The 15,288-nt window shown below is 45.0% G+C and overlaps 1 protein-coding gene across 3 annotated transcripts in view; it reads left to right on the plus strand.

Annotated features, from left to right (window-relative positions):
- Positions 1-354: 354 nt before the first annotated feature.
- Positions 355-15,288, plus strand: part of RCBTB1 (RCC1 and BTB domain containing protein 1) — a 29,474-nt gene continuing 14,540 nt past the window's right edge. For 2 of the 3 annotated variants that reach the window (XM_038762035.1, XM_038762037.1), the window contains exons 1-6: positions 355-405; positions 7,337-7,483; positions 8,088-8,238; positions 10,133-10,299; positions 11,012-11,170; positions 13,544-13,651. In XM_038762035.1, the coding sequence (XP_038617963.1) occupies positions 7,358-7,483; positions 8,088-8,238; positions 10,133-10,299; positions 11,012-11,170; positions 13,544-13,651 (711 nt within the window). In that variant the 5' untranslated portion in view covers positions 355-405; positions 7,337-7,357. Of the gene's footprint in view, positions 406-5,328; positions 5,522-7,336; positions 7,484-8,087; positions 8,239-10,132; positions 10,300-11,011; positions 11,171-13,543; positions 13,652-15,288 lie in introns of those variants that run through there. The other variant, XM_038762036.1, reaches the window with a different exon arrangement.

The following is a 15,288-nucleotide window of genomic DNA, read 5'->3' on the forward strand; positions in this document are numbered from 1 at the left end:
CTCTGTGTTGCCAACTTGTACTTCCCAAGCGCTTAGTGCAGTGCCCTGCACAGAGTAAGCGCTCAATAAATACGATTGATGATGATGATGATGATGATGATTATTACCTCTCCGCCCCGAATGTCACTCTTCGTCTGTGGGCGGGTGGCGGCGGGGAGAGCAGGAGGGCCGGCAGGACTAGACGACGGGCTGAGGGGAGGGGAGGGGAAGGGGAGCCCCTGAGGTGTCCTCGAGGGGTGGGGGGGGGGGTCGGGGCGCTGAGGGGAACCGCGTCACGTGGGGCGGGGAGGGGCGGGGCCCTCTCCGGCCACGTGACCCTGCAGCGCAGCGGCTAGCAGTGGGCCGCCGCCGCCGCGCTCCCGGACCGGACCGCGCGTGCGCGCGCCAGCCCCCCTCTCCGCCCAGGTAGCCCCCCGAAAGCGCGCGGGGCGTGCACGAACCCGGGGTGGGGGGGGTTCCCCGCGGGAGGTCCCGGGGGGGCGGCCCCCCCCTCCCTCTTCTTCCCCCCCGACAGCCCGAAGACTGCTAGCTCTCTTCCTCCCTTCAAGGCCCTGCTGAGAGCTCACCTCCTCCAGGAGGCCTTCCCAGACTGAGCCCCTTCTTTCCTCTCCCCCTCGTCCCCCTCTCCATCCCCCCGTCTTACCTCCTTCCCTTCCCCACAGCACCTGTATATATGGATATATGGTTGTACATATTTATTACTCTATTTATTTTACTTGTACATTTCTATCCTACTTATTTTATTTTGTTGGTATGTTTGGTTCTGTTCTCTGTCTCCCCCTTTTAGACTGTGAGCCCACTGTTGGGTAGGGACTGTCTCTATGTGATGCCAATTTGTACTTCCCAAGCGCTTAGTACGGTGCTCTGCACATAGTAAGCGCTCAATAAATACGATTGATTGATTGATTGATTGTGTTGGCCTGGGGGAGACTCCTTGGCGGGGGTTTCCCCGGCGACACGACACCCTTGCCCTGAGTGCTGTTGGTCCAGCGCTTACTATGTGTCAAGCGCCGAGGTAAGCGCCGGTTAATGAGGGCGGACACACATGGGCTCTTTGTCCGTTTCTAAGAGGAAATATGTCTTCCGTGAAAGAGGGCAGAGGTCTCTTCTGTCTGCGCCCACGCCCGGTTAGTGGGAAACCGAAAGGCCTGACCAGTGCTAAGCGTAAAGGGAAGGTTAATTAACTTGTCCAGCATCATCTAGTGAGCGTACCCTAGGTGCATCTCTTGGGGGCTGCTAAGAAATCGCAAAAATGTGCTCCCCACCCTCAATAATAATAATAATGTTGGTATTTGTTAAGCGCTTACTATGTGCCAAGCACTGTTCTAAGCGCTGGGGAGGATACAAGGTGATATTTGTTAAGCGCTTACTCTGTGCCAAGCACTGTTCTAAGCACTGGGGAGGATACAAGGTGATGTTTGTTAAGCGCTTACTATGCGCCAAGCACTGTTCGAAGCGCTGGGGAGGATACAAGGTGATCAGGTTGTCCCATGTGGGGCTCACAATCAATCCCCATTTTACAGATGAGGTGACTGAGGCACAGGGAAGTGAAGCGACTTGCCCAAAGTCACACAGCTGACAGGTGGCGGAGCTGGGATTTGAACCCATGACCTCTGACTCCAAAGCCCGGGCTCTTTCCACTGAGCCATGCTGCTTCTAAAGAAGGATGCAGATTTAATGGGGGATGCAGATTTGTCTTTCCCTTTGTCCTGTCTTGGCCCTACCTTGGCTTTGGTACGTGGTTATCCCTGCAAGGTAACACTGTTCCAAAAGGAAGGCGAAACCTCTTCCTGGAAAACAGTAATTTCACTGAATGCTTACATTGTGCCCCCAAAATCTCAGGATGGTATCAACTTGTGCTGTACTCAACACAGAGGTAGGTACACCGTAAGCAGATGAGCACAGTTCCTGGCCCACATGGGGAGCACAGTCAGTTTCCAATAGGAAATAAGCCTTCTGTGAAAGATGGCAAAGCTGTTTTCTGCCGTCGCTCATGCCTGGTTAATTGTGGCATACCTGTATTTTGTAGGTCAGATGGCCTTCCCTGGAGCAGTCTGTTGAGAATTGCTCAGGTACCAATGTTTAAAGGGGAAAGAAAGGTATGTCCTACCGTGAGCAAGCTATGCACTTGAGTTGTTTTGGCAGTTGGGCTTGAGGGCTTGCCCTGACCTGTCTACACTCACCTGGCTCCCCTGTTCCCAGAAGGATGCATTGTGAGGGGGCAGGAAGGGATACGAGGTTCAATCTGTAGTCACAGAACAGGAGATCTCAGGCCTCAAGAGCAGCAGAAAACACAAGGCTCCCACCCATTTCACGAACCATTAAGTATGATGTTTAGCCTTAGTAAGGGTCTGACAGGATAGTCCGGTTCCTCACAAGTCCTCTCAGTTTTTAGTCTGCACTCTTGCTGCAATTTAAGACTTCAGGTGATTGTAAGCACCTCATGGGCAGGGAGTGTGTTTTGTGCTTCTGTGGCACTTTCCCAAGTGCTTAGTACAGGGTATTGCACTCAGTGGTTGCTCAATAAATACCACTGCTACTACTGCTCCAAGTCACTCATGGATATTCCTTCTTGCAAGAATGAAAACTTCTCAGTCTTTTCCTCTTACCAGTGATAGCTTTTTTAGATTCAGTAAACCAGTGTTTTAAGCTTTCATCCATTCAGACTATTTCCCAAGCCTCAAATCGTTTTTGTTTAAATTCTACATATCACACTAAACTGTGTGTGGCCCTTAATTGAGAGGCCTGACCAGTGTTAAGCATAAAGGGAAGATTAATTAATTTGTTCATCATTATCTAATATACCCTATGTGCATCACTTGGGTGCTGGTAAGAAATTACGACAAAAACGTGCTCCCTACCTTCAAGAAGCTTATAATATAATGAGGGATGCAGATTTATCTAATTATGGAAATAGGGCCCAAAAGATAATTTGGTTTAGTTCACCTGAATTCCACCTGGTTTGGCATAGCTGTGGCATCTGTGTATTTGCTAGACTTAGTTTGATGACTTTTCTTAATTCCTTATTGTACTTACTGCCTGTACTAATTTTAATTGGGATAAAAGGAGCTGTTGACTAGTCAACCTTAATATTGCACTCATAGACTGTAAGCAAGTGTATTTGAGCTCTGAGCGCCCTAATAGGTGAAAATCACAAGGCAGGGTGTAGAATACAAACAGAAGTAGGTGGAACCATATTAAAGAGCTCTAGGAAGTTATTTCTGCATGGTGTGCACACTTTGATTTTCAAGATGTAGGTGAACAACAGGTCTTAGTTCCTTGTACTGTAAAACCTATTTGAGGGAAAGAAGTTAATAGTTGGAGTCAGAGTTCTGTCTATTGCTGTTACAGTACTTTGGTTTTTAAAATGTAGACAAATAACAATACTTGGTTTCTTGTTCCCTATAACCTGTCGGAGAGAAAAAATAGTTGGAATCAAAGTCAGGTCTATTGCTATCACAGTACTGTACCCCTATATGACAGTCTTCCCCCTCTTCTGAGCCAAATACTGTTTGTTTACAGAGTCATGGGGTGGTTAGTCTGAATGGAAGCCAAGCATGCTTACAGGTCAACTCTGAATTCCCAGTATTGTTTGGTGAGGATTTTTTTTTTCTATTGAGACCACTGTTGTCTGAAAACAGAGGTGCCTTGTGATGACGACTTCCCAAAGACTTGTCTTTGTTATTTTCCAAATGAAATTTAAAGGTGCCATTAACTACGGTCTCTTTAAAGAAGCCAAGCCACTCTCCAAAAATCAAATCCACAGCATATCTGTTTTTCTGAGTGTGGACTGCTAAATTAAACCTGTAGTTTTCCAGTCCTAAATATAAAATCTGTGTTTGTCTTCACAATTGAACTTCCTCTTGGAGTCGGAAACCAAGATGAGCTTGTTGGCCAGCCGTATGAGCCAGTGAGGGGACATGTGCACTATTTAGTAAAGGTTTTGTTCAGCCTGTCTGCCCTCAAATACAGGAAACAGGATATTAAACTATAATACCTAAAGAACGCAATTTGAATCAAGAGTTTGCATGCAGACAATCAGTCTTGAGTTGGTTTTCCATGGGGGCAAGGAAACGGTAGTATTTTTTTTTTCCAGAGGTGACCTAAAGTACAAACTGCTCTCCTTTGAAAACTTAAGATCTCACTGCAGACATTAATGAAGAAATTCTGGCAATTTTTTTTTTTTTATGCTAGTCCACATTAGTCTTATTGGGTCTTCTTTCTGCTTCCCCTTGGAACCTTTCTCTTTTGGGATGGGCCTGGCTCGCGAGGGCTTTAGGGTCCGAATTTGTGGGGACAGGTAGGACTGGCATAAAGTTGAATTTAGCCTGGTCTCAGATAGTTTTTTCCCCTCTTCACTCTCCCCTTCAACCTCTCCATTTTGGGGCTAAGCGTTAGTGGTAAATGAGTTTAAATTGATATTAACGTTTCTGATTATATTGGACATTAGGCTCACGTTTGGGTTCCAGAATGAACAGGGAAAATGAGTCTTTTTCCTGCTTAACACTGCAAAACAAACTTATTACAGGGATTTCATCAAACTAAAGGAGGTATGTGGAAAACTGTGTAGAACTTCAACTGGGCTATTCAACCTCTGTAGATTGGGGACAAGCTGACTCCTATCACCATGGGATTTACTCTTGGATTTAAATTTTTCTTGGTTTCCATTCTGTCTATGAAATTATATTTAAAAGTCTTAAAAAGTCATCTTGTAAAATATGCCCAAAGGCCATTTTGCAATGGAAACATGCAATCATGGTAGTAAAACTTCATTGTGCATTAGCCAGGGTCTCTCTGAAAATTGTTGTTCAGCAAATACCAATGTCTCTGGCAGAGTTTGACCTGTTAAGGGTCTTTCCTGGGTTAATTGGATTTTTTCCTTTAGTCGATGGCTCATTTTAAATAGTCTTGGTTGTCTGATTATTGGTATAAGGCAGTCATTTTTAGGATTTCCAAAAGTATTAAAACCACTCACAGAGCCCATCAGGACTCCTTTTGGGTGATGCTTTCAAAATCTGCCTTGAAGACAGATAGTCTGTGACCATTAGACTGTGAACTCCATGTGGGATAGGGACTGTGTTCAACTTGATTAACCTGTATCTACTCCATTGCTTAGAACAGTGTTTAGCACATAGTAAATACTTAGAAAAATTCAATAATAATTATGCAGTTGAAGTGTACTTGCAGAATCATCAGTAGCATTAGTGTCCATTGGGAGATAGATGCTGCTGATCCTGTTTTTCTGAATTTAATGGTAAGGAATCATTTTTGGGTGGGTTGGTCCTGATTTACTGATTTACTTTACTGATAAACCTGGAGAGCTAAATTCTCTTTTGCTCCGTGGCAGCAGATCTGGTGAGGAACTCGGTGTTCTCCTGACTCTACTAAGCTTTTGATTCTCCCTGTAGAAGAGGCCAGAGGGACCTCAGCAGAACTAGAGCACCCCAAGCCTGGGTGGAGGTCTCCATTAACTCTGGAAACTCAAAACTGCCTGCCGAGGGACCGGAAGAATCTTTTCCAAGTAGGAAAATGTGGATTCTCCAGGGGGTCCTTTCTGCCCCAGGGGGTGCTTTCTTAATGCATGGCAGTAGTATTAGTGTTTATTAAGTGCTTACTGTGTGCAGAGCAAAGTACTAAGTGCTGGGTACAAAGGTGCAAATTAGACACAGATCCTCAAGGGCTCTCAATCTATGGTGAAGTTTTTGTTCTAGCAAGCTTGCTGGCCCCCTCCCCCTACTGAATGCCCTGAAAAGTTTACAGTTGTGGTATTAAGGGTTTATTATATGCCAAGCACAGAAGATACAAGATAAGCAGATTGGACACAGTCCCTGTCCCTTGTGGGACTCACAATCTAAGTCGGAGACAGAACGGATATGTAATCCCCATTTTACAGATGAGGAAACTGAGCTAGGTGACTTGCTCAAGGTCCCACAGCAAGCAGGTGGCAGAGCCGGGATAAGAACCCAGGTTTCTCTGTTACCCTCTTCTAAGGTGGTGAAACCACCTTCCTTGGAGAAGGAAAAGATGGTAACTTAAGAAAAGATACTGCCTCTTTCTTGCACTTCTTTGGAACTTAAGTTCAAAAGTCCACCTATTTCTGCAATTCAGTAAGTGGTTTTATTTATCTTTAGGGCACATGTTCACCAATTAGGACCCCCTCAAGAGCAAATAGCCATGCCATTGACTGTGTTTGAGGGGAAAATGAGAGGAAGGCCTTGGATGCAATCCTCTAGCACTGCAAGTGAATTACTGAGCAATATCTTTAATCCTGTCATACCACCTAGACTGTTTCCCTTCCTCCTCTCCCCATGAGATTCACAGCACTGTTAATTATTTACATAGTTTAGGGGCATGGTACAATGGGGTTGGATTTCTCCCAAATTTCCTTTCTAAAGAAAGACAGTTCTGTATTGCAGATATTCAGGAGATGCCAGTCTTGATCGCAATTAGTACAATCAAACCAGATTGGCTTGTGGGCTTCTAGCAGTGGTGAAATTGATAGCTAACTTTGGCCACTACACACCTTGGTCTAATGAAGTATTTTAGTTCCTAGAAGAGGCCCAAGCCCAGCTTTGAGGATTTGCTGGGGTGTGTGGAAGAGAGAGGGCTCCATTGATCATCCTCTAGGAAAAGAGCCTTATGGGGAGTGGACCCAGAAAGATCAAAGCTCCTTCTGAAACCCACTCCTGATGATAATAATTATAGTAATCATTAAGGGCTTACTATATGCCAAATACTAAGCACTGGTATAGGCTGGACACTATTCCTGTCCCACGTGAGGCTCAAAGTCTTGCAGGGAGAACAGATATTTAATCCCAGTTTTATTTATTTTTATGGTATTTGTTAAGCACTTACTATGTGCCAGGCACTGTACTAAGTGCTGGGGCAGGTACAAGATAATTGTGTTGGACATAGTCCCTGTCCCACAGAGTGCTCACGGTCTTAACCCCCATTTTATACATGAGAAGTTACGTGACTTGCCCAAGGTCACATAGCCGATAAATAGCAGAGCTGGGATTAGATCCCAGGTCCTCTAACTCCCAGGTCTGTGCTCTTCCCACTAGGTCACACTGCTTTCTTCATTTTACAGATGAAGAAACTGAGGCACAAAGAAGTTAAGTCCAAGGTCACAGAGCAAGAAAGCGGTCCTGTGGCTGACTTCCAGCCTGTGCTCTTTCCACTAAGCCTCACTTCTTTCTAGTGGACTGTTTGCTTCCTGTTGTATAGTTTGCACAGCCTGGACATCTTCACATTGAAATGTGTATTGTAATGGCTTTTGTAACTGTTTTGTGGTAATCTTTCATTTATTACAGCAGAATTGACAATTTACTTATAGGAATTGCTTGAAAGAAGAGCCATGGTGGATGTAGCTAAGTGGCCAATATTTACGCTGCTTTCGCCTCAAGAGATTGCGTCCATTCGGAAGGCATGTGTCTTTGGTACATCAGCCAACGAAGCCATCTACGTTACCCATAGTGATGAGGTAAGATCCCTGCAAGACAACTGGCATAATTCCAGGAGCAGCCCAAGGGAGGTGTTTACTGGTAACGGAGGGGTGGAGGCATCAATGAAAAACCAAGTGCAGGCCTTTGAATGAACGGGCAACCCATTATTGACAGAGTCTGTATGCTTTATTTTGTTACTGACAAAGATTGTTTGGGTTCTTATTCTTTCCCATTACCCCCCACATCTTCCTTCTGTCTGTCTCACTTATTTTAGTCTCTGTCTCCCCAGCTAGGTTGTAAGCTCGTTGAAGGCATGGACCATGCCTTCTAACTCTGTTATACACACCCAAGAACTTCATACAGGGTTCTGCACACAGTAGGTGCTCAGTGAATAATATTGACTGACTGATGCTGACTTTGTCTTTGGTGGTGGTGGTGGTGGTCGGGGGGGGGGGGGGGGCTTATGTTACCTTTATTCAAGTTTAAAGCTCATATCCCTTCTCCCCACCACCCCTGCTTTCAAAAGCCAGGGCTTGAGTGTTCAGACTGAATGGACCACTGACCAAAGATGAGCCCAGTGCATAGGGTTCCCTTCTTCATAATCCTAACCTAAATGGCTCAGACAAAACTCTGTTTCTTTAGGTGTTTGTGTTTGGCGTGAACTGCAGTAACTGCCTGGGGACTGGAGATAATCAGAGCACGATAGTACCCAAAAAGCTAGAACTCTTATGTGGAAAGAAGATTAAGAGTCTTAGTTATGGAAGTGGACCTCATGTTCTTCTCAATACAGAAGGTAAAAGGGGGAAAAAAATCAGGCTTTTGAGGCACAAAAAGATGAGCTATAAACTCCGTGGAAGGATGCAAATGCTGTCTCCTCTGCACCTTTTCCCAAACACCCTAACTTCAAAAGCATTGCTTATTTACTTATCTTCCTTGTTCCTTGTTTCCCCTTCCCATTCTGATTTTGCTAGCTATTTGATTTTCCTTGTTTTCTTTTCAATCTTTTCCTTTCTCCTCTTTTGCTTTTTTGTAATTATTTTACAGTCCCTCCACACTTTTTTTTGCCTCATTGCCACTCTCCCCACGTGATTGCTTTCTCTTTCCTTTTTTATGCACGCTATCTCTCTGTTTTTCTTTTCCTTGTTTCGTTTCGTCCTTTTTCTTCTCCACACCAAAATAAAAGGAACTTTCCAGGTCTGGCCATATGTTCCCTGTGCAGCAGCAGAAACTGGCTGGGAGCCTTGGCCTGGGTTCATTGCTGTTTACCTCACTAGATAGGGTGAGGGTGACCTGCTTCTGTGGGGGAGGGACAAGGAATCAGAGCTAAAATGGGGAGCAAAGAGGCAGGGGGAGGAGTCCTGAGTGTTCATGGGGCATAGACAGAAGTGGCCTATATATAAGCACCCCTTTCCATGGCTACCTCAGAGGTGTGTCCAGGCTTTTTGGTTTTGCTGCCCCATTTTAAGGATGAAGAAATCCTGAATGTTAGAGTGTATTCCCTTAGGCTGTACCCTCATACACACTTGACTTTGTGCTTTCAGAGATCTCTAAAGCAATATCCTTTACAAGTGAACTGTGGCCATTCCTTGTTTCACACCTTGGGTTAATAGTTTCTTTACTGAGACATATTTTTTCACAGGAGATCATAACCTGAAGTTTAAGGAGCCTGGGCAGATGTGGGAGCCAGAAAACCGTAACTGATGTGGTGGAAACAAACGGGGTGGGAGGGGTGTAGGGAGCCTGGGGCTAAATTAGCCAGGCCACCATGAAGGAGTGGAAGAGGAATGACAGCTCCTGTAGCTCCAGTCCAGAAAATATTCTCACAGACCAGCTTTCTTTGCAGGGAAACAGTCCACACAGAGATTCCAACCTGGATAATTGGTTGAGAGCATAAACCACAGATAATGCAGGCCTAAAAACAAGTAGCCCCTTGGATCTGTAGGTTCTGAACTCAGGCAGTAATACTTGTTTTGGTTTGGCGGTAATGGCTGATGATTGGAAATTTTATAGGCTGGTGGTGAAAACCCAGTTTCCAATATTCTCAATGAAACTTAAAAAAAAACAAAACACCCCAACTCTTGGAAATGAACTGAAAGCACAGGATGCCTTCTAAAGAAACTTCAGGCTTTTATCTTCCCTTCAGAGCTGGACCATTCTGAGAAAGAGTTAGGGGTGGGAGGCAAAGATTGAATGAGATCTGGAAGCCATATGGGTTTCAGTAAGAATGCCAAAGCAACCAGAGCCATTGGAAGGGCATTGCCAGTGGTTTGGCAGAACAGAGCCTTTGCTCCAAGGCTGGCATAAGGACAGAACAAGCTGGGGTTCTTGCCATTATTCTCACACTGGCAGGTGTGAAAGTAAGGTGTGCCAAGATGGCCCTTGTGTCTTGAGAAGGCCATCTGGCCTCCAGCTATGTATTAGGCTCTCCTCTGCTGAGGGCAGGGTGGTCTGTGTGGAACAGGTCAGACCCATTTCACCTCTGTCCTTCCTTCTTTTCCCACTTTATCTCGTTCTGACTCTGGCCCTCTCTCCCCATCCTTCTCTTTCCTCCACACCTTCCTCCCTTCTCCGCCCCTCCTCCACCTTTCGTGTTGTAATTGAAAAAAGGTGTGAGGAAGTGGCAGGAGATTTCTACAGCCTTATACTAAAACTGACTTCCATGGTTCTTTGTGGTCTTATCTTTGCAGATGGTATTGTTTATGCCTGGGGTCATAATGGATACAGCCAGCTTGGGAATGGAACAACAAATCAGGGCATTGCACCAATTCAGATCTGCACCAATCTGATGATCAAGCAAGTGACTGAAGTAGCTTGTGGCTCCCATCACTCTATGGCCCTGGCAGATGATGGGGAGGTGAATTTTTTTTGTCATCTTGGTCCAGTGTTTTGGGCTGCGAAGGAGTTAGTACCTGGAGCCAAGAATATTTGGTGTTTGATCCCAAGTTCTTCAATCTTCCATGTCGGCTGGGGTGACCCAGCCACTGAGATGATATCAGTACAGTGTCTGGTGAAGCCCATACAGGTGAAAGGGGTGCTTTAATAGATGGGGATCTGCCCCTAACCCCAAAGATTGTGGTCCAGCTCTAGAGGGTGGGTGTTAGAGCCCCAGATAAACTAGTGTTGGACTGCCTGCACCTTTTACTGGCCACAGGTCTGCTCAGGGCCTCTTCTCTGGAGAAGTCTGAGGGGGCGAGGCTGGGGATCCACCACACAGACATGCTTGCGTACTAATATCTGAGTGCTTGCCAGGGCTCCCGGCCTACAGTTGGCACTAACAACTGTCCTTCTCCGCCACCCCTTTCAGAAGTTACTTTAGGCCTGGCCGGGCCAAGGCAAAAGACAAGTCAGGGCCTGTACTTGTGGGGCAAGCCAGGACCAAGTACTTTAGCCAGAGTTGTGCTCTAATGGTCCGATCATGGAGACTGACACCCAGGTCCAGGGTATCCCCAGTAAGGCTGCGGCGGATCCAGGGCTAGTCTACAAGTTCGGGTCAATCAATCGGGCTATCAAAACTAAGTTACTTTTCTCTAGAATGTCCTTTCTCTTTTTCCTTCCCCCGTTGACAGGTGTATGCCTGGGGTTATAACAACTGTGGTCAGGTTGGGTCTGGATCCACTGCCAATCAGCCAACTCCTCGCAAAGTCACCAACTGTTTGCACATTAAGAGGGTGGTCAGCATTGCTTGTGGTCAGACCTCCTCCATGGCAGTGCTGGACAATGGTGAGGTGAGCCATCTTTTTCTTTCCTTCTTGAAAATGCAACTTACGGCTGACTCACCTTTTTGTGGCAGGCTTACTGGAGGGAGAAAGGCATGTGATTGAGTTAAAAAAAAATCTTTCACTTTTGGTGGTAGCAAGAGCAGCTAGCCTGTGATTGGCAGGTTTTGACTTCAGTGGATTCACAGCTGAATATGCTGTAAAGTGGGACTCTTCCAAGATTATACGATGAATTTGGTGTGATGATATCCATTGTGAATATGAATCTTAACTGCTTTGGGCAGTGGGCAAGACACAGATGGATTTCCGTTTTTTCAGCAGAGGTACTCGGTATTTGTTTGGCTGCCGTGATAGTTATAAGATCTCATTGGTGTCTCCAGAGACTGTAGTAATAATAATAATAATAATAATAACAATGATGATGGCATTTATTAAGCGCTTACTATGTGCAAAGCACTGTTCAAAGCTCTGGGGAGGTTACAAGGTGATCAAGTTGTCCCACGTGGGGTTCACAGTCTTAATCCCCATTTTACAGATGAGGGAACTGAGGCATAGAGAAGGGAAGTGACACAGCTGACAATTGGCAGAGCCGGGATTTGAACCCATGACTTCTGGCTCCAAAGCCCATGCTCTTTCCACTGAGCCATGCTGCTTCTCCCTGTAATCAGTTAGATCCCCATTGCTAAAACTCTACTTATATCTGGAGATGGATCATGTTCATTCATTCAGTCAGTCATATTCATTGAGTGCTAACTGTGTGCACAGCACTCTACTAAGGGCTTGGAAAGTACAGTACAGCAATAAAGAGAGACAATCCTTGCCCACAATGGGCTTACAGTCTAGAGGTGAGGAGACAGACACCAAAACAACAAGGAATGCAACAAGTAATCCCAGGAAGCAGCTGCAGATTTTTTAGATACCCCTTGTAATTTTCTGTTGCTCAGCTCCGAGCAAGTGAAAATGTTTAGGTGTATATTCTGAATCTCTACAACACAGTTTAGGTTTCTACATTATATCTTTATGACTTGGTATAATGCAAAAAATCGTGAAACTAGATGAATCAGAAACCTTTCTGAGAATTCATAATTTTACCTGTCTAACTTTAGTCCAAAAAATATATATATTAATATGTATTATATATAAAGTTAATATATATTAACATCATTGGTACACTGCCTAGAAATCCCACTGGCTCAGTCCTACTGGGAGGCAGGGGCTGGAATAAGTGATCTCTCCAATTCCCAGCCAATTCTGACCCTAGGATCCCTTTACTACAAATATGGAATTCTAAAACCATGATTAAGAGTTCTTTTTCCTCTCTCACAGAGGGGATCAGGCAGTTTTGTTTGTTTACTGTTTTTGAATAGGTTCAGCATTCTCTAGATCTGTCCTAGAGCAAAATGCTATTAAAGTAATAGCAGAAAGAAAAGTGATTGCTTTGAGACATCAAAGTAGGTGGAGGCATAAGAGAGAAGCAGGAGGATTGCTCCCGACCACAGGAATGTCAAGAGGAGACTAACAGGAACCCAGGCAAGTTTGAAAGGACACAGAACAGGACACAGATGAGTGGTCACTGAGACACTGTGGGTCTGCAAGTGCCATCACTTGAAATGAGCAGAATAGGTTCAAGTAGAATGGGGTCTCAGTGGAAAAATCATGCTGCAGGTTTGTCAATTAATCAATCAATCAAATGTACTGAGCGCTTACTGTGTGCAGAGCACTCTTTTAAGAGTTTGGGAGAATCAATCAATGGTATTTACTGAATGTTTACTGTGTGCAGAGGACTGTACTAAGCACTTGACAATGAAATGCACGTAGACAAGTGCTTGGTCAAGTACAGTACAACAGAGTTGGTAGATCCAATCTCTGCTCACAAGGTAGACTCAATCCCTGCCCAGTCTTCAGTGGGAGACAAACATTAAAATAAATTAAGGCTAGGGGAAATAGAGTATAAGGATACTGACACAAGTGCTCTGGGACTGGGGTGAATATCAAAGAGCGCGAGGGGTACATGGCCAAGTGCAGGTCCCAGAGAAGTTGTTTTGCCTGAGAGTCAGAGGATCTGGGTTCCAGTCCTGGCTCTGCAACTTCCCTGCTATGTGACCTTGGGTAATTCACTCAACTTCTCTGTGCCTCAGTTTCCTCATCTGTATAATGGGGATTCAGTACCCTTTCTCCATCCTACTTAAACTGTGAGCCCCATGTGGGATAGGGATTGTATCTGAATTGATTAGCATGTATCTTCCCCAGTGCTTAGAACAGTGCCCGACATACAGTAAAAGCTTAACAAATGCCATCATTAGTATTATTATTTATTTTTGATCTTTTCTTCTTAAATAACAAAACTGCTCAACAATGTGTTCTGTTTGTTTCCTTTCCAAGGTGTATGGCTGGGGCTATAATGGCAACGGCCAATTAGGCCTGGGCAACAACGGCAATCAGCTGACTCCTTGTAGGGTGGCAGCTTTGCACAGTGTTTGTGTCCTGCAGGTAAGTGCAAAACACCTGTCAACAGGGAGGCATTTAGTTAGGCTTCAATATAGCTGCAAAAGAATATCATCTTTAAAACCATGTATGGCAATAGGTATCCATCTTAAATATCAGCAAATATTGCAGCACAAATCTCAAGAATCCCAATGTTCATTAAAGACTGAGGAAAAAGGCAAGATGGCTTATGATTCACAGAGAGTCTGTCTCCTTCCCTAGATGGAGGAAGGAAGCCCTTAATCGATCTTTATACTTTAAAAAAAAAAAAAAGATAAAGTACCCCCCAGACTGTCTGACCAGATTATCTTGTATCCATCCCAGCACTTAGTACTGGCTTATGTGCAGTACTTGGCAAATAGGAAGTACTTAACAAATGCCATAATATACAGTATATAATTAAAATATCACATTCTAATATAAGGATCTGATATAATTATATACAATTACTACTTATTAGGTTATTATCATTATTAATATCAACAATAAGTCACTGGTGGCAGAAGAGCAGTAATAATAATAATAATAATGATGGCATTTATTAAGCGCTTACTATGTGCAAAGCAATCAATCAATCAATCAATCAATCAATCGTATTTATTGAGCGCTTACTATGTGCAGAGCACTGTACTAAGCGCTTGGGAAGTACAAATTGGCATCACATAGAGACAGTCCCTACCCAACAGTGGGCTCACAGTCTAAAAGGGGGAGACAGAGAACAGAACCAAACATACCAACAAAATAAAATAAGTAGGATAGAAATGTACAAGTAAAATAAATAAATAAATAGATAAATAGAGTAATAAATATGTACAACCATATATACATATATACAGGTGCTGTGGGGAAGGGAAGGAGGTAAGACGGGAGGATGGAGAGGGGGACGAGGGGGAGAGGAAAGAAGGGGCTCAGTCTGGGAAGGCCTCCTGGAGGAGGTGAGCTCTCAGCAGGGCCTTGAAGGGAGGAAGAGAGCTAGCTTGGCGGATGGGCAGAGGGAGGGCATTCCAGGCCCGGGGGATGACGTGGGCCGGGGGTAGATGGTGGGACAGGCGAGAGCGAGGTACAGTGAGGAGATTAGTGGTGGAGGAGCGGAGGGTGCGGGCTGGGCAGTAGAAGGAGAGAAGGGAGGTGAGGTAGGAGGGGGCGAGGTGATGGAGAGCCTTGAAGCCCAGGGTGAGGAGTTTCTGCTTGATGCGCAGATTGATCGGTAGCCATTGGAGGTTTTTGAGGAGGGGAGTAATATGTCCAGAGCGTTTCTGGACAAAGATAATCCGGGCAGCAGCATGAAGTATGGATTGAAGTGGAGAGAGACACGAGGATGGGAGATCAGAGAGAAGGCTAGTGCAGTAGTCCAGACGGGATAGGATGAGAGCTTGAATTAGCAGGGTAGCGGTTTGGATGGAGAGGAAAGGGCGGATCTTGGCAAAGCACTGTTCTAAGCACTGATTATTTAATCAGGTCCCGGAATAACTACATTATTCAACTTCCAGTTGACACCACCTCAGCTTTCCACAGTGCGTCTCCTGGGTAAAAGGCAACCTCTCACTTCCAAGACTGCACAAAGCCGTTTTATCTCGGGGCCTGCCAGACCCAAGTTCTTAGCACTACCTGTTTCATGCTCTGAAATCACATTCACTTGTATT

The sequence above is a fragment of the Tachyglossus aculeatus genome, chromosome 20 (assembly GCF_015852505.1).
Source record: "Tachyglossus aculeatus isolate mTacAcu1 chromosome 20, mTacAcu1.pri, whole genome shotgun sequence".
Taxonomy (NCBI): Eukaryota; Metazoa; Chordata; class Mammalia; order Monotremata; family Tachyglossidae; genus Tachyglossus; species Tachyglossus aculeatus.